Here is a 27,832-nt window from a genome sequence, read left to right on the forward strand (position 1 = left end):
TGTCTGTCTCCCTGAACTGGGTTTCTATGTAGGCGGTGCATTCCATGGGAGGGAGGGTGCATGTGTGTGTAGGGGGGGAGAGCCATCCCACACTCAAGTGAGCTCTTATTTAATGGGGGTCTCCATGCAGGACAGCAAGCAGAAGAGATTTTCCTCCTCCGAGATTCTATTCAGAGGGAGAGGTACACAAGCCAGTCAAAGGCATGCCACACATTGCTGAAATATCCCTGGAGGAAGCAGTTCGTATGACCAATCAAGAATCCGGAATGGGTGTCAGGGAGGATCTGAAGAAAATACGCTGTGCTGTGGTTTTTTGCTTGCTGTCTGTTCTAGTCCTGGCATTACCCACAGCCTATCTGCTGGTTGGAAATCTCAGAGCCCATAAATCTGGCCCGGCTCAGGTAAGAAAGTGCCATTTCTTGGTGATCTTAAGGAAAGGTTAAGAAAAAGAGAAGAGAGTTTCTTTAAATATTTGGGTTTGGAGAAAGAGTTTGTGGCTTCTTGCTTTATGGATTTGCAATTTTAAGGAAGAATGTTAAACAAACGTTCTGTTTCTTTCTTGCTTGCTTGCTTGCTTTTTCTTTCTTTCATGCACACAGTGAGGAAGGAGGAGGAAATGTTTTTTAATAGGCAGATTTTTCTCCATTTCTCTTCCTTGAGTTGAACAGGGTCAGAAGAGCAGGAACAATATTAAATCCTAACTGGCAGACTAAAGAAAACTCTATGGTCCAGCTCCTCAGCTGGTGTAAATTGCTGGTCGTGCCATTGAATTCAGCTGGGGATCTGGCTGCCCATCTCCATTCCCCCTTTTTCTGGTTCAAGCTGAGAGCTCTCTCGTCTCTCATTGCAGGCTGAAAGGACCCTATTTCACCAGCCACCTGTTAAATGTCATTCGTGTGTCCATCCGTCTATGTGTGGGTTGTGTTTGTGTCAAATACCCATGTGTGTGTGTGTGTGTGTGTGTGTGTATCAGATGGGTCAGAACTACCTATTTCAGCTCCAGAGTCGCATGTGAATTCAGATTTCCCTGAGATTTGGGATGCTTACATATGAGGGTCCAGTCTGGGCTCATTATTGAGAGTGACGCCAATCCCAACATTCAAATCCTCATCTAAATCCTGATCAAAAGTTTTCCAATGTTCAGGGGCATTGGATTCAGGGGACAGTTTAAGGTCTATCTCTAATAAACAGCTGAACATCTATCTCCACATGCATACCTCTGTAGGTATTTGTCTTTAAACCCTCTGCTGCTGGCATCCACAGCAGCTTTTTAAGCAGGTGCATATTCCCCCTGATGTCAATGGGATTAGCCACCTGCTTAAAGGTAAGCAGATGTCTGACTGTTTGCAGGAGCCAGACCTTAATGAATTTCAGCTTGATGCTTGAAATTCACTCTTTGCTAATTTGTATGAACAAAGTTTTAATTGAATGAATACTATGAACAACAATGATCAAGAGGCACTAATATGCTGAATACGACCTTATTTCTATTCTGGCAAACTTTTTGCCACTAGGATTTTACACTCTTTGACATGCAGTTGTGTAGATATATGTACAAACACACACACACACACACAGTGAAATCAGAGCTAGGGGCTTATTTCTAATACATACAGTTCTTGGTCAAAGACTTTATAATCTCTCCAGGGTGTCAAACACAATATTAGTTCTAGACCCTCTTTACTTACTGTGTTTGCTGGTTGCTTAGATGAATGCTTAAGGCAGAGTTCCTATTTATATCCACATCTGTACAATGTGTGTGAGTGCATGTTTGTATACGGAGAAGCAGTTTTATACTGCTTAAAAACACGCAACACTTAAATCAGCAGTTCTCTTCCCTTCTTTCACTTTGACTCACTATGTGGCCTCGTGACTTTGGCGAGTCACTGAACCTCTCAATGCCTCTCACTGTCTGTTGTAGTGGTTTCTATAGTGCCCATTATTGTAATAATTACTTAGGTGTCGTGCCAAGTAATGTTGTGCTTACACTGAATTCTGAATGGGTGGACTTCTGTATCTGGGCAGAGTTTACTGCTGACTTTAGTCCCTATAATGTCCACCTATCAGTGCAGGGACTGTGTCCTTCTATATATTTATACAGCACCTAGCACAATGGGGGTCCAGATCCTGGTCGGGGCCTCTACATGCTACCACAACTGAAATAATAAAATAATCTGTCAAATGAGATTAATACTTACCTGGCTCACAGGTTGTAAAGGTTAATGAAGTAATGCTGGTGAATGCCTCTGGGATCTTCAGATAGAAGGTGCTTTGTAAGCATTAAGGATTGCTTCATTCTGGACAATATTATTATATATTATATTTATACAAGTATATGAAAGGAAATTAATGCATGTCTCTTGATATTACTCTAAAAATTGGCTGTTATGATCAAATGAAAATCCCAGTAGGCAAAAGTAAAAAATCATCATAGCTGGAAACTTGTCATCTGTCTCTGCCAAGTGGAGTGGGCGGAACATACTTATCCTGCTAAATTATTTACTACACCCAATAAACCTTTCACTTGCTCCACTGAGAGCTGAGTCAGTCAGCAGTGACTAGCAGCCGTGAAATAGTTATGGGTGTGTTTGACTTGCCTTGAGAACTTTCTTCTCATGCCTCCAAAAACCAGTGCTCTGAACTGAATTTGGGCTCCTCGTATGTGCCTCATCCTGTAGCCATTATTCATAGGAGCAGCTCCTTTCATTCCAATTGGAATGCTATCAAAGTCTTTTCTTTTCTAAGAAATTAAAAAAAAAACAAAAACAGAAAAATCCCTTTTGATCTAATTAATTCCCATTGGTCTTTTAAAAAATTCAAATTGTGCTGGTGAAGGGCATCTTTTTGTCAGACCACTCTCCACCATAATTAGCCGTCCCAACTGAGAAGCAAAGGAGTGAAGGCTAAATGGTGGTTGGATCTCTTAGAAGGGAGCGAGAGCCCCTGCCTACCCCCAACCATTTACAGTTCTGCACAGGTTCCCTGGACCTTGGGTCTGGGCATGTAGGTGTGTTCCCACTGATTGCCCCTGAAAGCAGGTGAACAGGTAGGAATCAGCAGTGACCACATAATTGCTTGCTGCCCTCTCCAGCAGATTGGTGATGAGGAGACCAGTGGAAAGGACAACGGGAAGAGCCTACTCTCTGCTCAACAACAGTGCTGGGTTGCTCGGCGGAGCTGGCCTGAGGGTGTGCGTGCATTTTTTGCAATGTTATAAGCTAGCAGTAACTCTTTTCCCTCAGGAGCTAGAGGGAAGTGCGTGAGGGAGCTGTGCCGCAAAGGAGTGTCTCTCCTAGGTCTTCTGCAGGGCTGGTGCAGATTACATGCCACCCCTCACGCATGCATGTGCCTAAAGTCATATTCCAGCCCGAGACAAGCTTAGACTGTTGCCTGATCTTTAGAGGCAGCCCTTCTGGGATAGAGCACATGATAAGGACAACATGGGCAAACCGGAAATTCTGCTTTCTTCATCGTATTGCACCTGGTCTGTGTAGAACTATGGGGTTCACACTCCAGAGCTTCCTGCCTGCCTTCCACCATCAACACCCACCCGCTTTTCAAAATAACAGATACTTCTTTTGTGCTCTAATTCTGAAACAACTGTACCGCTGTCCCTTAGCGGTGTGGTGGCTTCAACAACACATTTGTTTCCCTGGCCAAATTCCATTTCATTGAGTTTATTTAGAATATAACTTGAGCACACAGTTCCTGCCCTAGAGCGGACTAGCGGAGTGACACGGCAGCTAGGAATGTGTAGGTTGCTGCCTTATCAGTCTTCTCAGTTAATCATCTGTAAATGGGTAGCAAAGTCTTAATTGCTGTTCTTTGCACTTAACTCCCATTGATGGCATTGAGATTTGGACAGGTGTGTCAAAGGCATCCTGAGGCAGGCAGAATCAAGTTTAGAGGGAAATTCACCCAAATGGAGAAGGGACAAGGGTCTGCAGCCCACTTTGAACTCAAGTGGCGACGGTGGGAGTGGGCTGCAGCAATGCAGATGGGCCTCCAAAGCCGCCAGCTGTGGCCTGGATCTCTCCATGCCAGATCTGCACTGGCCAGCAGGGAGGCCAGTGATGAGGGTCAAAAGAGGAGCCGAAAGGAACCACATTTTGCAAAGCCAATGGCCTCAACATACCATGCAAGTGGCCGAGGGAGGCTGAATCAGCTACCCAGTACATAGGCTGGAGGAACGGCTGTGGGTGGGCTGAGGAGAAACCTCACATTCTGGCCCCAGGTGTGTGGTTTTCACCTCCCAAACTTTGCCTGCATTATCACCACTGCCCAACTGGATAGTAATGACTCCAGCTTTACGCAGGTATCATGCATTTCCCTTGGGGCCCGATCCAACTCCCATGAAAGTCAGTGAGTCTATTGATTGGCTTACATGGGAGTTGGATCAGGTCCTTACAGCACAGGTCAAGCTTAGGCAATATTCCATGCCTGGAAATGACACAAAATAAATTTGGTGCATATATTATATCAGGAAGAGGAAGTGGATGAGGCATTTCTAGAACAAATAAAAGAAATATCCAAAACAGGAGATCTGGTAGCAATAGGGGACTTTAACAACCCGACAACTATTGGAAAAGTAATACGGCAAAACACAAACTCTCCAGTAAGTTCTTGGCCTGTATTGTGGACAATTTTTGTTCCGGACAGTGGAGGAAGTCACCAAAGGGACAGGTGTTTTAGACTTGATTCTGACTAACAGGGAGAAATTGGTAGCGAATCTGAAGATGGAAGGCAATTTGGGTGACAGTGACCATGAAGTGATAGATTTCATTATTCTAAGGAAAGGAAGGAGTGAGCGCAGCAGAATTAGGATAATGGACTTCAGAAAAAAACAGACTTTAACAAACTCAGAGAACTGATAGGGAAGGTCCCATGGGAAGACAATCTAGCAGAAAAAAAATTTAGGAGAGTTGTCAGTTTCTTAAGGAGACAATATTAAGGGCACAATTGCAAACGATTCCAATGTGAAGGAAAGATAGAACCATATTGGCCCCTTCCTATTCTTCCTATCAGGAGCATTTTAATGACCCCCAAATCAAAAATGAATCCTACAAAAAGTGGAAATATGGACAGTTGCTAAGAAGGCTTACCAAAGAATAGCCCAAGCATATAGGAACAAAATCAGAAAGGCTAAGGCACAAAATGAGTTACACCTAGCAAAGGACATAAAAGGCAATAAGAGGAGGTTCTTTGAATACATTAGAAGCAAGAGATACACAAAGGAACATGTAGGTCCTTTATTTAGAGGAGAAAGAGTGCTAATAACTGATGACATTGAGAAAGTTGAAAAGGTGTTCAATGCCCATTTTGCTTCAGTTTTCACTGAAAAGTTTAATGCTGACCAGATACTCAACAGAATTAATATTACCAGCAAGAGGGAAGGCATACAGAGCAAAATAGGGAAACAACAGGTTAAGAAAATTTAGGTAAGTTAGATGTATTCAAGTTAGATGAAATCCATCCTAGGATACTTAAGGAACTAACTGAAGCAATTTCAGAACCATTAGCAATTACCTTCAAGAACGCCTGATAAATGGGTGAGGTCCTAGAAGAGTGAAGAAGGGGAAATATAATAACTATCTTTAAAAGGGGAACCAAGAGGATCATGGGAATTATAGGCCAGTCAGCCTGACTGGTCAGTATCTGAAAAGATACTGGAACAAATTATTAAACAGTTTTTATGCACCTGGAGGATAATAAAGAATAGCCAGCATGGATTTGTCAAAAACAAATCATGCCAAACCAACCTAAGTTCCTTCTTTTTCAGGATTATCGGCCTAGTGGTTCCAAGGGAAGCAGTAGATGTGATATATATCTTGATGTTAGTAAGGCTTTTGAGACAGCCCTGCATAATATTCTCATAAGCACACTAGGGAAAAGTGATCTAGATGAAATTACTATAAGGTGGCTGCACGACTGGTTGAAAGACAGGACTCAAGGAATAATTATCAATGGTTCGCTGTCCAAATGGGAGGGTGTACCTAGTAGGGTCCCACAGGGATCAGTCCTGGGTCTGGCACTATTCAATATTTACATTAATGAGTTGGAAATGGAGTGCAGAGCACACTCATAAAATTTGCAGATGACACCAAGCTGGGAGGAGTTGAAAGCACTTTGGAGGACAGGATTAGAATTTAAAACAACCCTGACAAATTGGATAATTGGTAGGAAATCAACCAGATGAAATTCAGTAAAGACAAGGGCAAAGTACTGCCATTAGGAAGGAAAAGTCAAATGCATAACTACAAAATGGAGAATACCTGGCTAACGTGTAGTATTGCTGAAAAGGAACTGTGGGTTACAGTGGATCACAAATTGAATATGAGTCAACAATGTGATGCAGTTGCAAAAAAGGACAATATCATTGTGGGGTTTATTAACAGGAATGTTGTATGTAAGACACAGGAGGTAACTCTCCTGCACTACTCAGCACTGGTGAGGCCTCAGCTGGAGTACTTTGTCCAATTCTGCATGCCACACTTTAGGAAAGATGCGGACAAACTGCAGAGTCCAGAGGGCAGCGACAGAAATGATGAAAGGTTTAGAAAACCTGACCTATGAGGAAAGGGTAAAAAACACATATTTAGTTTTGAGACGAGAAGGCTGGGGCGAGGGACACCTGATAACAGTCTTCAGATATGTTAAGGGCTGTTATAAAGAAGACGGTGATCAATTGTTCTCCATGTCCAGTGAAGGTAGACCAAGAAGTAATGGGCTTAATCTTCAGCAAGGGAGATTAAAGTTAGATATTAGGAAAAACATTCTACATATAAGGGTAGTTAAACTCTGGAACAAGGTTCCAAGGGAGCTTGTGGAATCCCCATCATTAGAGGTCTTTAAGGGGTAGCTTAGGTATACTTGGTCTTGCCTCAGGACTGGGGGCTGGACTTGATGGCTTCTTGAGGTCCTTTCCAGCCTTGCATGTCTATGATTACCCATGCATGTGCACTCATATGCACACCCATATAACACGCACAGAATCTGGCCCCCAAAAGGCTTTTTATCTTCTTGTGTAAAGAGCAGGAGAGATGGATGTGATCTGAACACAGCTGCATATTAATCTTTATGACCCCACCATTCCTAACTATTTTGCTGCATTCAGGTTTGTAATGTTGATGCCCCCTTTCAAAAGGGTACAATAAAACAAGATGTGTGGGAGGGGGATGTTTAGCTGTTTTCTTTTTATTTAAATGTTAAACGGTTATAAATGGTATTTTTGGAGACTTTTGGAATTGAAGGCCTGTGGCAGCTTTTTGCATACCACAGTCTTCACAGGAACTAACGCTGCCATTTCATAGAATCATAGGACTGGAAGGGACCTCGAGAGGTCATCTAGTCCAGTCCCCTGCACTCATGGTGGGACTAAGTATTATCTAGACCATTCCTGACAGGTGTTTCTCTAATCTGCTCTTCAAAATTTCCAATGATGGAGATTCCACAAACGCCCTAGGCAATTTATTCCAGTGCTTAACCACTCTAACAGGAAGTTTTTCTTAACGTCCAACCTAAACCTCCCTTGCTGCAATTTAAGCCCATTGCTTCTTGTCCCATCCTCACAGGTTAAAGAGAACAATTTTTTCCCCTCCTCCTTGTAACAACCTGTTATGTACTTGAAAACTGTTATCATGTCCCCTCTCAGTCTTCTCTTCTCCAGACTAAACAAACCCATTTTTTTCAATCTTCCCTCATAGCTCATGTTTTCTAGACCTTTCATCATTTTTGTTGCTCTTCTCTGGACTTTCTCCAATTTGTCCAAATCTTTCCTGAAATGTGGTGCCCAGAACTGGACACAATACTCCAGTTGAGGCCTAACCAGCTCCTATTCGGGAGATCCTTGTCTTCCAATCAGCTCTGGGGTGGGATTTTTCAGAAACACACAAGGCTGGTTTAACTGTGTTCCCAGTGCAATCAATAGGTGTTTTTCCACAAACTTCAGTGGCAGCATGGTTAGGGTGATGCCGAGGACTTCTGAAAAATACCAACCAAATCAAGAATGGGGAATAAGAAACCTCTCCAGTATAATTTTTAAAAGGACTAATTTTTAAAAGTATTTCATGATGGGGTCTATAAATGGTACCTCCTTATTGTATGATAATACAGCTTGTATTTAAATAGCATCTTTCAGCCTAACTGATCTTTACTAAGCAGTATATACATGAACAAACTATTCAAAAGAACTAGCACTTTTCATCATATGATTTCAAAGCAAGTCAATATCATTATCCCCATTTCACAGTTAGGGAAACCGAGGCAGAAATAAGGTTTGCCCAAGGTCACCCAGCAGGCCACTAGCACAGCCAGAAATAGAACCTAGATTTCCTGAGTCCCAACCAAGTGTTCTATCCACTAGGCACCACTGCTTCTCTTCTCCGTTATTCACATTGGGGATCCCCCCCCTCGGAAAACTAAAACTTTTGGCCTAAAATAGAAATTGTTTTGATTTTCAGCCAAACATATTTCAGTTGTTAGCCATTCCCTCCACCCCCAGTTTTTGTCCCAAAACCACTCTACGTTTTTGACAAAAAGTCAAAACTTTTCAGGGAAACAATCAGCTCTAATTAAATCTCGAGGGTTCCGCTTATGTAAGGTTTTTGAGCAAACTACATAAGCAGGGATCTAACTTTGAGCATGTAGTCCCACTGAAGTCAATAAATAGAGCTGTTCACATGCTTAAAGTTAGGTGTGAGCTGAAGTATCTTGCTGAATCGGGGCCGAACACAGCTTTGATATGGCATATGTAACTACCTTGACATTTAAGTGATTACAACTGTCATTAATGTCGCATGGGGGAGGAATGTTCCCAGCGGAATTCCCGCACTATGGCCTTGTAAAGTCCCTCCAGGGAAATGACACATTCAGCTGACCATGATGCTGTGCATTGTATCATAAATTACAATTGTATTCAAACATCCCAGCAATCTTGTGAGCTCTTGCAGACCATGCAATATTCAGTACCGAGCACCTGCCCCATCTCAAACAGTTTAAGGTCAACCTCAGTAGGGGAGTTCTTCCTGATTCCTTCCTATCTTGCAGACTGTGCCCTACAGCTTTCACAAGGGTCTTTTAGATCATGCTGCTCTTCTGGGCGGCACGCGGGAAGGCAGGGGCAGAGGCGGGGTAGCTGGGGAAGGGATGGAATTTTCTGTTGCAATGTTTTTCTTTTCTAAGTAATTTAACTATTGGGAAATTACCATTTTCTAAGTGGTTTAGCCGTCTCCTGACCTAGACCACACACGCCCCTCAGCTTCGGGCACCAGTTTTAAAATCTGAAGCCTCAATGCAGCACACACCAGATTCAACTCAGTTCAGGGCAACTTGTGCCTGTATTTCCCCTCAGTGGTGCAAGCAAGGGCCCCCACCCTCAGGCTTCCAGCTCCCCAGCTGTTGCCTTTTTGGGGGGGAGGTGGGGAGAGGCATGTCTCACTCCCTTCTGAGCAGGGTATTTCCAGGCTGTACAGTTGCCTTCACTTTGTTATTCTCAGCAGACACCGGCTGTCCCAGCACGTGCTGGCTTTCTGTTCAGGGACTGATAACAGAGCGATTGTCCGCAATTATAAGTTGACGGGCAGCTCTTTCTTTAATACAAGCCTATTTTATTCTTAAGGTAAAAGCACTACAGAGAAAACCGTTACAAAAAAAAAAAAAAAAAGCCCCTACACCAATGCTAATAAGCTTAGCAGACATCACCCCAATTCGAACATGCTCTCTGGCCGGAGCAGTCCTTCAGCACCACACCCAAGGGATTTCCTTTGTGGTCTCAAATTCATCACAGCCTCAGCTCAGAACTAGCCCACTCATAACATGTTTAGTTCCAGTGACCAGATGTCCTGATTTTATAGGGACAGTCCCGATTTTGGGGGCTTTTTCTTATATAGGCTCCTATTACCCCCCACCCCTGTCCCAATTTTTTACATTTGCTATCTGGTCACCCTATGTTTAGTCCACCCTGTATACTGTTTAGGCATCTTTGATCTGGAGTTTCCTAGAGCAGGTAATAAATATACAGTAGCTTCTCCTCAGGAAGGTATAGCTTCAAAAGGGTGGATTAGAGGCGGGTTATTTGCATTTCCTTTGCCCCCAGGTACTTCCTAGGAAATCCATTTAACAGGTATTGTTTCAAAAAGCCCTTTGAAGTTCCTAATACCTTCCAGACATTGCATTAGTGAGTCGACCTCCTAGAGAAGGTACAAACATACAATTCCACAAGAACACAGACACAACTGCACTTTTTAAAACAATGGACCCCAAAGCTGTTAAAACTAATTCAGCAAGGTTTAACTTAATTCAGTAAAGTTAATTCAGGATATTGTCCGTCTGCCACAAAGCTAACTCAGCCATTCATTCACCTTGTGCCCATAGAGTCATAGACGCATAGGACTGGAAGGGACCTCGAGAAGTCATCTAGTTCAGTCCCCTGCACTCCTAGCATGACTAAGTATTATCTAGACCATGTTGGCATGCAGCATGTGTCCTGTTCCCCCAGAAGCAGCTGGTGTGTGTGTGTGAGAAATAATCCAAGCTGGATAATATATGTATATACACATTAATATGTATATACACATTAAATATCATCACTGTTTTCTAGTAGTAATTGTCATTGGCCAGATCTTCAGCTGGAGTTAATCAGCAGAGCTCCTTTGAAACCCATTTACAATGAAATCTACTCTGATTAACACGGAGTGAGAGTCTGGGCCCCAAAGTGCACAAGCATACAACATAAGTAGGCTCCCAGCAGACTCTGTACTGCAGGGCTTCTCGCACTTTTGCCTAGCCCTCATTTTAACAGAGCGAGTTGGGTCAGCACCTCAGCTGCTGTAAATCAGTGTATTACACTCATTCACACCTGCTGGTGATCTCGCTGGTTGTTGTCTCCTGGACACCTGCTCTCCCTTTCATTATTGCCGAGGCCGCCTTTTTTTGCCATTTCTGTAGCAGCTACTGGAATTGGGCCTGGGGAGAAATAATATTAGAAGAGTCTTTAATGTAGACAGGGCCGGCTCCAGCTTTTTTGCCGCCCCAAGCGGCGAAGCAAAAAAAAAAAAAAAAAGATAAAGCCAATTGGCGGCACTTCTGCGGCAGCTCAATCACGCCGCTTCATTCTTTGGCGGCAATTCAGCGGCAGCTGAAAGAGGAAGAGAGGGACCGAGGGACCTGCCGCCGAATTGCCGCCGAAGACCCGGACGTGCCGCCCCTTCCCATCGGCCAGTGATACTAACAGATGTATTAGAGCATCAGCTTTCATGGGTGAATGCTCACTCATGCATCCGACAAAGTGGGCATTCACCCACGAAAGCTTATGCTCCAATACATCTGTTGGTCTTAAAGGTGCCACAGGACCCTCTGTTGCTTTGTAAGCATTGTATGCCTCTAGGCACTGCTATTAAGGTTTGGGGCAGGGGCGTGCACATGCACAAACTATAGACCAGATCTTCAATCAGCCTAGCACCATTGGCTTCAAAATTATGCTGATTTCTATCACCTGAGAAGCTGGCTGAAAAGAACCAAAGTCTTGCACGAATGCATGCACTCTTGTGGGTTTGAATCGGAAAAGCGAACACCATTGGCAGGACTGGCAAGTGGTAACCGCCCTTCCTGCTGCTTTGCATAAATGCCTTCTGTATTTGGCACTGACCGAGTCAATATTATGTTGCAATATTTGCTGTGTGAGTCTGAATGCACGTCACAGGGACTCTGGCTCTCAGATAGAGAGAGTGATTTAGCAAGTGATTAAAAAAACAAAACTGACCTTTCCTCTGTCAAGTGCTTGTTTACTTGCAAGGTTAGGTCTCTGCCACTGAGAGGTCTCGGCTCCTTTTCGTTACTGATCCGTCTTTCACACAAACTCTTTCCCCAGTGCCTTAGAGAACGAAACGATAGAGTTACAGAGTCACATAATAAAGAGCACAGGGAGAGAGAAATTGCAAGGTACAGAAGTAAGGGAGAAATTATGGGGCAGAACCTTGAGTGCTGTACATCAGTGTACCCCTGTTCAGAGGAGGTCTGCTACCAGCTGAGGGTCAGGCCCACTATGTTTTCAGATAAGAAAGAGTCAGGGTCAGATCCTGGCTTCCAGCTCTAACCCCTGTGTATTGTTTCACCTCTGCATGACGGGCGCCCCTCCCTGATGTGTAGGAGATGTTCAGTGGGAGGCTGGGGATGGGAGGGAGTGTGGCTGGATGGAGTTGTGCTCCACACGCCGTGGTTGGCAGAACTGTCCCCAGATGACTGCTCTGTGTGGCATAACTTAGAGTAGCCCTTAGGCCTTCCTGAGTTATTCTATGGGCCATTTCAGGCTCTGGTTGAGCCAGGAAGCAGGAAGGTGCCTTGGAGGTAACGTTCTCCCATCCCAGGTCCCATGCTTAGCACAGATCGGCCAGACCTGGGAATCTGGCCTGTGTGTGTGTGAGGCAGAGGGATATTGGAAGGCAGTTTCAAACTAACAGGAGCTGCGGAGGAGAAGGCTCTTGCACCAACAACCAAAGCTACTTGGTGGCTTGTACTTCAGGCTCAGTTCAGATATAAACAAATATTGCTGCCTCCTCTGTCTCCTGAGGCAATTGTCAAAGGCTTTGATGGACTCTTTTGTTGCAAATATTACGTACTCCATGATTTGTCTTGTCTCAATCAACTGAACACTAACTGCTTGTGAATCTATTCACAGGTTGCAGATGAAAGCATGTCTAGATTCCTAAAGCAACAGGCATCACCGATTTGTAAGTTTGCCAGTCCTTTCCTTCTTCTATAAAAGCTTCTGTTCACTCATGTGTCCATGTGGGGTGGTACCTGCTATTGCAAATTCCTCACGGCAGCTAAGTGTAGGAGAGATAGGGTGGGTGAGGTAATATCTTGAAAGAGTTTCTCTCTCACCAAGGAAGTTGGTCCAATGAAAGATATTACCTCACCCTCCTTCTCTTTCCACTATACGGAAATGCACTTTCCCAGGACTATCAAATAGAGACAGCTGCCTTCTCTACTAACAACTAAGTAGGTCCCAGGATTCCAAGGGGTTAAAATGCCCATGTGTAACTGTAACACCCACAAACCCCAGTCATCAGCGGATAGGATCGAACCTGGGACCTCAGGAGTTTAGTGCATGAGCCTCTACCGCGTGAGCTAAAAGCCAACTCCTTCTTAGCTAACGCTATAGAGCAGACTCATTATCTCTCGCTCCACTAGGTGGGACAGAACGCCACACCCAGAAGGTGTGAGGGTTACCTAATGACCATTAAACTTCTCTCCTCCCTGCCAGAAATTGGGAACAATACAAGTACAGTAGAGGGGGCGTGGGAGGGTGTGTAGAGAACTATGACCCATAAACACAAACATCCGAGGACAAGGCTCCTAGGGACAGATTCTGAGAAACCCAGGACAAAGAGCACAGGAGGGGTTGGGCAAAGGTGACTTTCTGCCTTCTTTCTGCGGGCCCGATTGGCTGCCTAGGAGCCGCACTGCAGCCCAGAATCACTTGGAGTAGGAAGAGCTATGTGCATGCTAACCCTTTGTTTCCACTATTTCTGCTTGCTATGATTTGACTCGCTGGAGGGGGGCCAGAGAACTGTTCCTTTTGGAACAGAGGGTCTGGGAAATCCAGTGGATCAGGGGCTGGGCACTCCACTGAGATGTTCGGAGATTGCAGGTTGACTATCGTTAACCTGTAAAGAGAGAATGGGACCTATGGAGGCCTGGAAGGCCCTAGTTCCCAGAGACTAGAGGGGTAGAGGAACTGACCCACTGCGGTCACAGACAAGCTTTCCTGCTGTTAAGGGCAGGTGGTAGGGAGGCACCTCACGCCACTGGGTAACCCTTGAGAAGCATCACAACATGCCTCTTCCTGACCCAGCTACGCTCCCAGCATGTCCCCTAAAGTTGGACTTTGAGGACAGTGTGCAAGGTCACTAATACCAAGCCTATGCTCCTTCTGCCCAGAGGGACTTCTTCCCCAGCAGTTCCTTCATGGGCGCTGTACACTGCTGAAACAGCATATAGGAGCCAGAGTGGGGGCCAGATCAGGTGCCTTTAGAGGAAAAGGAATTGCTTAGTGTGGTGCAAAAGGTGTAACTAGAAGCCAAAGGAGATTAAAGTCTGGGAAAGTAAATTCAGGCTGAATGTCAGGAAAAGCTTCCTGCCAGTGAGATCCGTTATGCTATAGATCAGTCTCACCCGCAAAGGGTGCGAAGCCCTATCACTTGGATTATCTTAAAATTAGATTTCCCAAAGGAACCGCCTGGAGGAGGATGGGCTAGGTGACTTCGCAAGGATGCGGTAGCTCTTTGTCCTGCTAAAGGGGCTTCATACTGCTCTACAGTGCAACCCAGTCCTAAAGCCATCACATCTGGCAAGTGGAGAACGGCACAAGGGAATCATCTAGTAGCTTCTATGCCAACTCCATCCTAGTTCCCAGCATAGGGGACATATCTGGGGGACAACTCTCCCCCGCAGTGATGCCCAGATGCTGGCATGGGCAATAGGCAACCAGGTACAAACAGCCCTGTGGCTACTCTAGTCCAGTGATTCTCAAACTAGGGCCACCGCTTGTTCAGGGAAAGCCCCTGGCGGGCCGGGCCGGTTTGTTTACATGCTGCGTCCACAGGTTCAGCCGATCGCAGCTCCCACTGGCCACGGTTCGCTGCTCCAGGCCAATGTGGGCTGCAGGAAGCCGTGCTGGCCGAGGGACGTGCTGGCCGCCCTTCAGATGCGGCAGATAAACAAACCGGCCCGGCCTGCCCGGGGCTTTCCCTGAACAAGCAGCAGCTCTAGTTTGAGAACCACTGCTCTAGTCTACAGCAGGAAATAGTCCAGCATCCACAAGGAACCAGAATTGAGGGCCGCAGGGTGTACATGTGGCTTAAAGCTACCTTTGCAAACCCTCCCCTGAGCACAGCTCATCTGCAATGCTATGGGCTAAATCCTCTTGCGGCACACACTCCTGCAATCCCATCAAAGTCCCTGGAAGTTTGGGCAGGGTTAGAGCTGAAGGGTTGGGCCGAGAGTGAAGGTTTGAGTCAATAGAAAACATAAATGAAGGGAAAGGCTCGGGGTAGATAACAATCTATATCTGAATCTACTTCCCTGTACGGTGTTATCTGTGGATATGTATTAGCAGGAGTGTTGTAAGCAAGACACGAGAAGTAATTCTTCCACTCTACTCCGCGCTAATTAGGCCTCAACTGGAGTATTGTGTCCAGTTCCGGGCACCACCTTTCAGGAAGGATGTGGAGAAATTGGAGAAAGTCCAGAGAAAAGCAACAAAAATGATTAAAGGTCTAGAAAACATGACCTGTGAGGGAAGATTGAAATCTTGAAAATCTGATTTGTTTAGTCTGGAGAAGAGACAACTGAGAGGGGGCATGACAACAGTTTTCAAGTAGATAAAAGGTTGTTACAAGGAGGAGGGAGAAAAATTGTTCTTCTTAGCCTCTGAAGCTAGGACAAGAAGCAATGGGCTTAAATTGCAGCAAGGGAGGTTTAGGTTGGATATTAGGAAAAACTTCCTAACTGTCAGAGTGGTTAAGCACTGGAATAAATTGCCTAGGGAGGTTGTGGAATCTCCATCACTGGAGATTTTTAAGAGCAGGTTGGACAGACACCTGTCAGGGATGGTCTAGATAATACTTAGTCCTGCCATGAGTACAGGGGACTGGACGAGATGACCTCTCGAGGTCCCTTCCAGTCCTATGATTCTATGATATTAGTGCTGCTAAGGACTCTGTGCAGGGAAAATGTAGCTGCACGTGAAAGCCAACCCCAGCTCACTCTTGCTCTGTGGGCCAGACTCACAGGGGCCCTGTGGTCCCTTTCATGCCAGTGCAGCTGGTGCAAAGAAACCAAAGTCCACCATTCCCCCACGCACTCCTTTCAACACAGGAGGTCTATAGAGGCCTCCTCAGCAATGGTCACGCAGTGCAGGGAGTGTCAGGGAGAATCATAGGCAAGCGCTGGGCTGGAGGAGAGAGGTGTGGATGGGAGGCCAGGTGGGGAAGGAAGGGAGGAGGAGAGGGTGCGACTGTGGCAAAGCCCAGGCAGGCTCGAGGAAGCAGTGGAGGGCTGGGGGGACAGAAAGATGGCATAAGAGGGGGAGTGGCTGGGTTGGTGCTGCATGCCCTGAATAAGGGATGTGCAGACTTCCTCCTCTGTGCATTGGTGGGGGGATAAACCTGCCCTGTGGCTTTTTGAGGACAATCTGACTATATTAGTATTGAAATGGCAGAACAACAAAGGATGCCCTGGTGCATGCTGAAATCTAATTCAAAGAAGAGGTTTTTGCTTTGCTTTTCGCGGGGGTGGGGAGGGGGAGGGCAGTGTTTGTTTTAAAAGGATTTGCCAAGTTCTCACAAGCCTTGCAGTGCAATTGACATGTCCTGGTGCTTGTTCAGTGATCGCATCAGCTCTGTCCAAAATTCCATTCCTGCCTGCCACACAAAAAAACAAAAAAACCAGCCTAGACAAATAACTCGTAAAACAGACCCAGGCGGAAATGAAGAGGGACTGCACAGATTCTCTCTCTGTGAAGAATCAATCAGACTCGGATGTTTGCAAATGTTCTTTTTTTTTTTTAATTACAGCTTTAGTATCCAGTGCAGGAAAGCCAAGAGCACACCTGACAGGTAATGTAACTGTTCAAAAATAATATGCCTTCCTGGGTTGTTGTCACTAACATTTGCACTGCACAAAAGCTGAGCGCCAAAACGCACATGCCCGATGGAGACTGACAGTCAGACGTTGCAAGGCAGGAAATGTAGGGGAAAGAAAGTCATCTCCCGTTTACACACTCTGGGCCAGAGCTCAAGCGGGTATCACTTGACTTAGCCTTACTGAGCTATGCTGATTTATACCAGGCGAGGATCTGGCCCTGTGTTCATACAGAGTGTCTGCAAAGCTGGGCACTTTATGAAAGATTCTCGTTGTGGTTTTAAAAGGCTGCTTACAAACTGAACACTCGGGCTGGCGGCCGTTAGCAACTGCTAGAATTATCTTGGTGCTTAAATCAATGGCTGGTATTTTACTCTTCTGCTGAACTTAACGGGAATATTTAAACATAAAGGGCCTAGTTGTAGTCTCATCGTGATGTGAATCAGGAGTAACTCCACACCTGTCAGTCAATGGCTCTAGAGCAGTTTAAGGGACAGGAGAACCAGACCTTTAATATTCCATAAGCATCACAGTCTTGATTCTCTTCACTTGCACCTTTTCCCCGCCAGTATAACTCCATTGACCAGCGTGTGCAGAGGAGAATTAAGTTCAGTTGTGACTCTCACGCGTCTGAGCAGTGCTGAGGAGGGGGGGCGCCGGGAGGTGTTATGCCTTTCCCAAGGGCAGGAGTGGGGGGTGTCACAAGCAATGAGAAAGGCTAAGGGAGCAGGCTGAAGGGTGCTCTTTGCTACGCCCCGCTTAACAGGTGTGGCCAGCATTACCCCCAGCCATGCCCTCATGGAGCTCGTCAGGTACATCTACTCTGCAATAAAAAACCCATGGCACCGACTCTCAGAGCCCGCGTCAATGGACTCGGACACACAGGGCTTGGGCTATGGGGCTAAACACTGCAGTGGGCTCAGGCTCTGAGAACCAACCCCCTCTCCTCCCCACCATTGTGGGGTTTCAGATCCCAACCTCCAGCCCACGCCTGCATGTTGACACTGCAATTTTTAGCCCTGCAGCCCGAGCCCTCCAAGCTCAAGGCAGCTGACATGGGCCAGCCACGGCCATGCGGAGGGTCTTTTATTGCAGTGTCAAGGTACCAGACCAGGGGATGATCTGGTTCCTCTGTAGATGGGCTGAGGGGCAAGCGACTCTCGGCATGCTCTAAACCCCTTCGTAGTACACCCTTTGAGGGAGGGGCAGAACTGAGCCTTAAATTATTTCTACAGCCCCCAGATGAGAGAACCCGGGGGCAAGGACATGATGGGGAAAGTCAGTGGCAGAAGGGCGGCTGGCATGGCTGTGATGGTTCGAGACCCTTGTGGACGGCTTCCAAGATCCACTCCCTTTCCCTCTGCCATGGCCTGACCCAGCGGAGGGGACTCTGGCCGTGATTCCAAAAAGCACTCAAAGCACACGAGTAACTTTAAGCATGCGGGTAACCCCACTGAAGTCAATGTGCAAAGTTGTGCATGTGCTTAAGCACGCCACTGAATCAGGGCCTAAAAAAAAAAAAAATAATAATGGAGATATCCCATCTCCTAGAACTGGAAGGGACCTTGAAAGGTCATCGAGTCCAGCCCCCTGCCTTCACTAGCAGGACCAAGTACTGATTTTGCCCCAGATCCCCAAGTGGCCCCCTCAAGGATTGAACTCACAACCCTGGGTTTAGCAGGCCAATGCTCAAACCACTGAGCTATCCCTCCCCCCCGATAAAGTCCAGCCTCCTGCCTTCTAGCAGGACCAAGTACTGATTTTGCCCCAGATCCTGAAGTGGCCCCCTCAAGGATTGAACTCACAACCCTGGGTTTAGCAGGCCAATGCTCAAACCACTGAGCTATCCTTCCCCTAGGTTCCTATAGATCTCAGCAGCAGGATTTTGCTCTCTGGGTTTGTCCTTAAGTTCCTGGCTAATGCTAGACTGTGTCTTTTGACCCTTTTCCATACTAATAAGGCAAACCTTTCCAAATTTTTCAACACAACAGTGCAGATTTGCAGGAGAACAAGGTCCCCTTCATTGATAAAACAGTCCTGTGTGGTGCACAGCCAGTGTGACAAAGTAGCAAGAGACACTGGGCAAGAGACAGCCCCTCCTGCACGACGGCTGGCTCAGAAGATAAGGCTGTAGCTCTGTACGCCTGATTAATTAACTTCAAAAGCTTGTGTGATGTTCTCTTTACTTCAGGGAAGCACCCAACAGTTGAATAAAGTTTCTTTCAATCCCTTGAATTTACAAAATCTAGCTGGAAATCACCAAAGATTTCTGGTCCTCCTTGATCTGCCGTTTGGGCACATTCACTAGCTTGTACCTCCAAGTAGAGAGGAGCAAGAAAAGGAAAATGACAAATATGTTTTCCTGTCTGTTTTGAAGCTCTGGAAAAGTTTGATTTGAGCCATAGGGTCTGTTCTTATTTTTCCTGTCCCTAATCTCTACCCTTGTCACTGAAAGTGCATTCATAGAATATCAGGGTTGGAAGGGACCTCAAAGAGGTCATCTAGTCCAACCCACTGCTCAAAGCAAGACCAATCCCTAAATGGCCCTCTCAAGGATTGAACTCACAACCCTGGGTTTAGCAGGCCAATGCTCAAACCACTGAGCTATTGCACCCCCTTTGTTCCAATTGCTTTTTGTGGGGAGGGGGGAAAATGATAGTCACTACTAAATTGTTAACGAACAGCTATCACGGTGTGGTGGTATCTGAGCATTTCCCTAAGTCAGTTTAGGAAACGACTGTCCTGTTACTGGTTGGGAACAACTGGCCTTTTAAGGGTGATCACTGAACTTCCAGAGCCTGATTTAGGCCACTTTGGTAACACGCATTACAGTCACACTCACTTTATGATTGTCAAAGGGCTGGTCTACATTGAAAACTTACCTGGCATAGCTGTGTCCATCGGGAATGTGAAAAATCCACACCCCTAAGAGATGTAGTTATGCCAACCTAACCCCTGGTTTAGACAGAGCTAGATCAATGGGAAAATTCTTCTGTTAACCTAACTAGCGCTTCTTGGGGTGGTGGCTTAACTACAGTGATGATCTAGTGCTATAGTGAATAGAATCAGAATCATAGATTAGGGTTGGAAGAGACCTCAGGAGGTCATCTAGTCTAACTCCCTGCTCAAAGCAGGAACAACCCCAACTAAATCATCCCAGCCAGGGCTTTGTTAAGACGGGCCTTAAAAACCTCTAAGGGTGGAGATTCCACCACCTCCCTAGGTCAAATACATATTTACCCTTAAAATACTACAGCTGAGCTGCTGTGGCATTTTAAGTGTAAACACAGCCTCAGATAAATAAGAAAGAGGGCCTACCAGAGTCAGATCTGTCCCCAGTAAATCCAGTTTAATCTTACAGATTCTGGGCCAGATTCTGAGGCTGCTTGGAGCTGCTACAGTAGCACAGAGGAGCTTTAAATTTGTCCTAAATACCAGGCACAGGTGATGTGGCACACTCCAGTGTAGGGGCCATGCTAGGGTTGGTAGGGAGCTGCATACATAGAGATCCCTGCACTCCAGCCTCCCCAGCTGCTAAATTAGCCCTCGGGGAGGGGAGGGGCTATTGCAAGGCCTAAGGCTGGTCTAATTTATACCAGGGTTTGAACACCCCCAGGAAGCCCTGTGGAAGTGTGAGGTAACAGACAGCCATTTGCTTCCCCTAACCTCAGTTTCTATACAGCTGGAGCCAAAGATCTGAGAACACTCTTCCTTCCTTCCATACCAGATGCTATTGCAATCCTTGTCTTCCCCCACCCATCTGTATGCTTTACCTTTTTCTGGAGAAAAGTTAGAATGAACTAGAGCTCAAAATCCATTATTGCAGAGGCTACTTCCCGCCATCATAGCGTTATATTGCTCAGCGAATACGCCAGGCATTACGGCTCATTCTCCGCTTATGGATTACATATTACCAGAGGAGAAAACCAGTGCTAGCCAGTAGTTGCTGCAATGTTCTGGAAATGGGGTTTCAGACCAGATTGGGTAGGTTTACACAGCCTGGGGCAGTGAGTCTCCCAACCCAGGTCTGGGCTAGCAGGGCTCATGCTAGTGCTCTAAAAAACTGTGGAGACAGTGCTTTGAAATTGTGACTTGGGCTGGAGTTCGGGCTCCGAAGCCCACTCCCCTGCCCAGGCTTCAGAGCCCAAGCCCTGACTGCAAAGCGCTGTCTACACGTATATTTGTAGAGTGCTAGCACATGCCCTGTCAGCCCATCTGTCAATGTGGGCTGGGAGCCTTGCTTCTGCAGGCTGTGTAGACCTACCTATTCTGAGCCCCCAGTACTTCCAGTGACATTAACAGGAGCTGAGGCATCTCTCAGCCACACGCCCTTAATCCTGTTCCTTGTAGTAATTGTGTGTGATCTTGTTGAATCCCGTACCACACAGGGCATACTTAGCACTTAAGTCTGGAAGAATTCCAAAGTTTTTCTTTCCTGTACCTAATTCATCCACTTACCCCGAAACTGAATGATATGGAAAGAGAGCAAACATTCAGTATTAACCCACGCTCACACAAAAGAAAAGGTCTCATCTCCTGGAAATCAGTTGCCTCTGTCTTTCTTGTTTGTTTATCAATAGCCTTGTATGTTTCTTTTTATTACCCAGAGAAGTCAGATGTTTTACTTTTCTCAGCTGCAACTTTACCACAACAATTTTTTGTGACAAACACAGTTACTAGGAAAGCTGACGGCCGTTCCCTGGCAGAAATCACTCCTATAAATAAAATATAGGGCTCTTGTTTTCCTAGCTACTTGCCTGAGCTGTATTACAAATGGGGGAAGAGAGATGATTAAAACAGGAAGGGTAAAAGTCCCACTATGCCTCATCTCCTCCCTCCAAACTCTGCAAAAACCAGAACACGAGAATTGCCAGACTGAATCAGACCTGGGGTCCATCTGCTCCAGTGTGCTGTCTCTGACAACAGCTGGCACCAGCTGCTTCTGAGAAGGTACAAGATACCCCACAGTAGCGAGATGTGGGATAATCTGCCCCCAATAGAAACCTCATCTGAATCCTTCATAGTTAGAGATAGGTTTAAGTCACAAAAATAGTTTTGTATGGGACACGCAAGGAGGATAATCTACCTAGATTCCACATGACTTTGGGACAGTGTTTGCAGGTGGAGTTGCCACCTACACCTCTACCCTGATATAACGCAACCTGATATAACATGAATTTGGATATAACGCGGTAAAGCAGTGCTCCGGGGGGGGCGGGCTGTGCACTCCGGCTGATCAAAGCAACATCAATATAACGCGGTTTCACCTATAACGCAGTAAGATTTTTTTGGCTCCCCAGGACAGCGTTATATCGGGGTGGAGGTGTATTTGGATTAGATTAACACCAAGGTGCTGATCATTTGTGGTCAGAAAAGATTCCATGTCACTTTTTCTCAAGGGCTGTCCTGCCTAAATATAAGTTAGGGTAATTATAGACTGAAGGGTCCCTTGGATATGGGGTGTCTCATTGATTACTGTCCTGCACCATTATGTACAGTTGCTGTAATCATTCACACAGGTGCCCCAGAGTTGGCTGCATTTTAGGATGATGTGTTGTTATAGACCTGAAACTGGTGTGAAATGGTGCATTGGGCCTTGCGGGGGGAAGGGGGGCAAATCCTTCTACACACTGGAGTGAATTTCCCCCTTTGATGTGACCAGACTGCACCCTGAGGAAGGATTGTCTTGTGGGTAAGTGCTGGCCTAGAATTCAGGAGAGCTGAGCTTTATTCTCAGTTTGCCAAAGACTTGCTGTGCGGCATCAGGTCTAATGACACCAAGTGGCTTAGTTCCTGGGTGCTCAAACTGAGACACCTTAAAGGGGCCCCGGCGTCCATTCTCTGAAAATTAGGTCCCTTTACAGCATCTCAAGATGGGCACCCAAAATGGCTAGTTGTGTTTGAAAATCTGGCCATAATCGCCCTGTGCCTCTGTTTTCCATATATAAAATGGGAGTAATAATATTCCTTTTCTCTGACCCTTTGTTTGCCTTGCCTAGCCTGTAAGCTCTTTGGGGCAGATACTGTCTCTTAGGCCCGGTCTACACTGGGGGGGGGGTCGATCTAAGATACACAACTTGAGCTACAAGAATAGCATAGATAAAGTCAACGTACCTTAGATTAACTTACCTCCCGTCCTCATGGCGCGGGATCGATGGTCACAGCTCCCCCGTCAACTCCACTTCCGCCTCTCGCTCTGGTGGAGTTCCGGAGTCGACAGGGAGCACGTTTGGGGATCGATTTATTGCGTCTAGATGAGATGCGATAAATCGATCCCCGATAGAAAAATCGCTACCCACCGATCCAGTGGATAGTGTGGACGTACCCTTACAGTGTGTATGTAGAGTGCTTATCCCAGTAGGGCTCTGATTTCATGTGGGGCCTCTGGGCACTTCAGTAATATACAGAGTGAGCCCTTACTAAAGAGAATGTGCTGGCAGGTTGTTTTCTTTGAAGGACTCCATCATCTGAGTTATGCTCAGTGCCACACATCCTGCTTGAACAGGTGAACTAACTGATTTCTTTCCTTTCTCCTTTACCTCCTCAGTTAAGAAACAAGATATTTCTCCCCCGACGGGAAACCAGCTGCCAGTTCTCCAGTGGGAACACGAGCGAGGCTTAGCCTTCACCAAGAACAACATGAACTACACCAACAAGTCACTGATGATTCCAAAGGCCGGGGATTATTACATCTACTCTCAGGTCACTTTCCGAGGGCCCACTCCAAATCACAGTAAACCAGTTTCCATAACGCAGACCATCACCAAAGTCACGGACAGCTACCCTGAGCCTACCCAACTACTGACTGCCACCAAGACTCTGTGTGAGATGGGAAACAACTGGTTCCAGCCTATTTACTTAGGGGCAGTGCTTTTCATGGAGGAGGGGGACAGGCTGATGGTCAATGTTAGTGAAATCCAATGGGTGGATTACACTAAAGAAGACAAAACATTCTTTGGTGCTTTTTTACTGTAGGCTTCTGACAGCAACTGCTCCTAATTAGGGTCCTGATCAAATGTATCACTAAAGTCACACAGGAGTTTTGCTAATGATTTTAGTGAGTGCAGGATCAGGGTGTCCTAGTGCCGAGCATCTGTGCTCTCAAAAGCCTGTATTCTCCTTCACCTGTGTGGCTGGGTGCCCATCATTGTCCTTTGGGGGAGGAAAGTTGAATTAAACGACACATCACCGAATAGATCACACCACACCAAACCACCAAAAAACATAGGGAGGCAGAGGAGAGAAAAATACATTTCCATGCTAAAGCTAGGAACCTCTTGAATACCTACAAGTGGGGCATAAATAGTTTATAGGTGATGGGGAACAAACAAATCAATTAAGCCTATATTCCACCTCTAATAAACAACCCCCCTTTGCCTTAAACAACCACTTTAAACTGTTCAAGTTTCCAACGTAAGTTTGTTTGACCTTTCTTCAGATTGCCCCTTTCAACAGGCAATTACTTCTTGGCACTCTTAAAAAGAGATTTGCTCAGTACTTTGTACTAATATAGAAATGTAAATCTTCAAGGCACTGTGTAAATCATTAACTGTTTAATGAATCCCTAACAACTGCCCTGGAAAGTAGATTAAAATAATTTCTTGCAGTTTGCAAAACAAACCAACAAACAAAAACATTACTGATATTTTTTTCCCCCAAGAAATTTGGCAGAAATTGTGGGCTATGTTGTTCTGCTGCCCAGAAATGGCTCTTTTTATACCATTTCGAATGGGTTGTCCATTTTTACACTGGAGCATGCAAAATGTTAATGTTTCATTGTAAAAATTCATCTCACTCTGAAAAAAGTCCTATTAGAACGGGTTGGAAAACTGGGTCAGGAAGAGAAATCTTGGGGGGAGGGGATGAGATTTTTATTGAAATTTTGAGCAAAACTTTCAGAAAAATTTCAAATTTTGAAAACTTTCAACCTGCTGTACAGCAGATAAGTGTAGTCACTCAGAATAGGGACCATTTTGAAAATGTGTTATGTTCCCTCAAAAGTGATGTTTTAGTTTGGTTTGGTTTGGTAGCTTTTTGAGGAAAGAAACCACAACATTTTAGAAATTTCCATATATTGAAAACAAAATGTTTTCTCCTCCTCGCCCCCTCCCCCGCCAAGATGGCCAGAACTCCCCTATACCCAGATGCTCACTCCGGCAGTGATTTCTGAAAGGAAAGGCTGCTGTAACTTTTTCTAGGCACTAGGCTGGCTAGCACTAGTGGTTCCTCTACACAGAGAGCGGGGTCGATGTCACGGCAACAGTGGGAGTAGGAGGTGTAGCCAGGAGCAGAACTCAGGAACTTTCCACTACTAGTCTCTTGCTCAGTCTTCTAGGTCATACTGTCTCAGGGAAATTCCCTGGCTTTCCCACCACTCCCGTGATAAACAATTCACTGATGACTATTCAAGTCATGTTCTGATAGACTCGAGCTTTATATTCTTAAGTGCCCCTAGGCCCCAAGCTCAGTCATGTAAAGAACCCAAAGAATTAATTTTGCAGCTAGACACACTCCTTCTCTCTCACTGGAACTTCCTCCACTTTCAACATGTCTTTCCATGTGATCAGTGAAAGTGACACTGCGTTATAGATGTACTCAGAGTGCTTTGCTGGATTGCACATTGCTAAATGTAGCTGAGATATATTTTCCTTCCAATGCAAGTTCATGCCTCTCATAAACCAATAATGGGAATCACACACATTAGAGAATTCTAGAGATCCTGACAAGGTTTAGTTGATGAGTTCTAATTTAAGGTATACACACACACACACCATATATAATGCAGCTAGACTGGCAAGGAAGCCAGTCTGTTCTCTCCATTGCATTCCTCCTTCTAACGTAGCTGACAAAATTAATAGAATATAGGCTCTACAAGAGTGCGGTGGAGGGGAGGAAGAGAAAAGAGCCAAGGCAAGTTGAGACAAGCGGGTGTGGGGGAGATGGAGAGAGAGACGCATGGAAGGAGACAAAATGATGCAACCGTAGCATGGTCTGAGCATTGCCTCCATGTCTCTGTACAAGCACATCAGTGCTGGAAAACTGGCTTTGCTTCAGGTTGGTTGCAAAGGTTCTCCATCTTTTTCTTACTGCAAACCCCTTTGTAAGAGAAGAACCCTCCCATGGCCCACTCCTCCACCCTTCCCATCCCCCTATCACCTGGCTCTCTTAATATCTATCTCAGAAGGCATCTATCCCCATGATACTGCTGCATCCAAAAGCAATTAAGAAGCACTGAACATGCCCCACAAGAGCTTGGCTATTGCAGTGCTCCCAGCTTGCAAGTTTTTAAAAAAACCTGGTCTTTTCTCTTTTTGCCTCCTGCTTTTCTCCTCCTAGTTGCCTCGTTGTGAGTTAAGCCCAAGGAAGGTACCACTGTTAAGCTAAGATGCTCTCATCACAGCGCACCTGTCCAGGACAGGTAATTTTCAGCAGCCTGATATTAGCACTTCTGTGAAGTGTGTCCGTGAAGGCAAAATTCAAGCAGTTCTATGACAGTTATAGAAATCCACATTAGTTCTTTGTTTCTAGAATGGGGTGCTGGGGCATTATTCTTTGATCATGATGCAATCCCAATAGATTTCTACACCTGATTGAAATATAGATCAAAATCAAGTCATCAATTCTTAATGCCTGGTGCACTAAATCATGGTAAAATGAGTTTAAGGGAAAGGAGTGAAACGTACAGTACATGGTACATAAAAAGAGACTATTGGAGATATTTATATACAGATATAGATATTTCTGTTCATGTTCTAGGAAGTCCTAGAGCAATAATAAGTCTTTCCTCACATGAGACGCATACAATTTCTTTCCAGTGTATATTTATCATACATTTCACAGCCCAAAATATTACCAGCCGCAGTCCCAGATTAGCTATCAGTACGCCTCACTCCCACAAAACAAACCCATATTTATTTATTTTCCAGGAGTCTGTATTTATAGTCCACTTATTGTAAGCTTTCATATGCAACTCCTCTTTGTGCTATCACATTTATGTACGTAAGTGATTTTTCTTCCGTCACTTGTTTTAAAGTGGCGGTGGCATATTAACCCTGCACATAATCTCCAGTGGAAACTTTCTCTGTTATTTGTGCTTCTGTAACAATGATGGTGACCAGTATGTATAAAAAGAAACTGATTCTGATCTCACTTCCACTGGTGTATATCAGGAGTATCTCCACTGAGAGGATAATCAGATCCAGGCAGTTAAGAATGCTTGCAAAAAGCATGTAAAAAGTACAATGGGAAACAAAATTTTTAAAAGTTGACTGAAACTTTGAGACACTGTCAAGTAGCTTGAGCTGAAACTTTGGATTTTGTAAAAGTTTTTTTTTGTTTTGTTTTACAAAAGTGAATATGAACAATAATGTTCTTCTAAAGGATTTTCTGATTCGATTCAATGGAAATATTTTTTTCCTAATTTAAATCATCCCCTCACAGATTTGGAAACCCACAGACATCAGAATTGTTCTAATGCACGAGCAACAGAGAATGAAACTGACTATCACCCCCAGTCCTGCACACACTTAGGTGTGCATAACTATAACTACATGAGTCTTTCCATTAAACTTAATGGGCTCCTCACATGTGACTAAGTGTTTGAAGGACTGGGGCCGACAGGCAGAAAATGAAATTGAATAGCCCAGTGAGTGAAATGCATAAAGGAAACAACCGCCACAAATAGTGAAGAAGAAATTATGTTTTTTTAAATGATTTAGACCATGATCCTGCAAGGCAATTCTGTTGGGCAGACCCCTGACTGCAAAGGGAGTCTCCGTGGCCATAAGGAAGTGCCTGTAGAGATCAGATGAAAGGATCAAGGCATTAAATCTCAATTATGTGTTATTAGAAACACAGATTATGACAAATTTTTAAAGAAATCTGATTTTTCACCTTGACAGTGTCTCCCTCCAACCCACAATGTGCTTTGTTTAATTAACATCCTGACTGGCCCATCATTTCAAAAGAGAACTAAGGAGAAACGTCATTCTTTAAAAGAATCAGATTGAATGTCACAAATATTTGCCCGATGTGGGTGTTAGAGACCAGTATAGCATTTTGCTATAGTAATATATTTTCATATAAATAACTGTATTATCTTATAGTACAAGCTGTTTCCTTCAAGGTAGAGTAGACTTGGCTTACTGTTTCCAAAGTTTTATAATAAAACTAAATAAAATGAACTATATGC

The 27,832-nt window shown here is 45.1% G+C and overlaps 1 protein-coding gene across 1 annotated transcript; it reads left to right on the forward strand.

Moving 5' to 3' along the window:
* Positions 1-27,832, forward strand: TNFSF15 (TNF superfamily member 15). Its single transcript, XM_054007814.1, has 4 exons — positions 1-401; positions 12,674-12,725; positions 16,575-16,616; positions 23,189-27,832. Exons 1-4 carry the CDS (start codon positions 204-206, stop codon positions 23,614-23,616), a joined length of 720 nt encoding a protein of 239 aa, XP_053863789.1. The 5' UTR covers positions 1-203; the 3' UTR covers positions 23,617-27,832.

The sequence above is a fragment of the Malaclemys terrapin genome, chromosome 17 (assembly GCF_027887155.1).
Source record: "Malaclemys terrapin pileata isolate rMalTer1 chromosome 17, rMalTer1.hap1, whole genome shotgun sequence".
Classification (NCBI taxonomy): domain Eukaryota; kingdom Metazoa; phylum Chordata; order Testudines; family Emydidae; genus Malaclemys; species Malaclemys terrapin.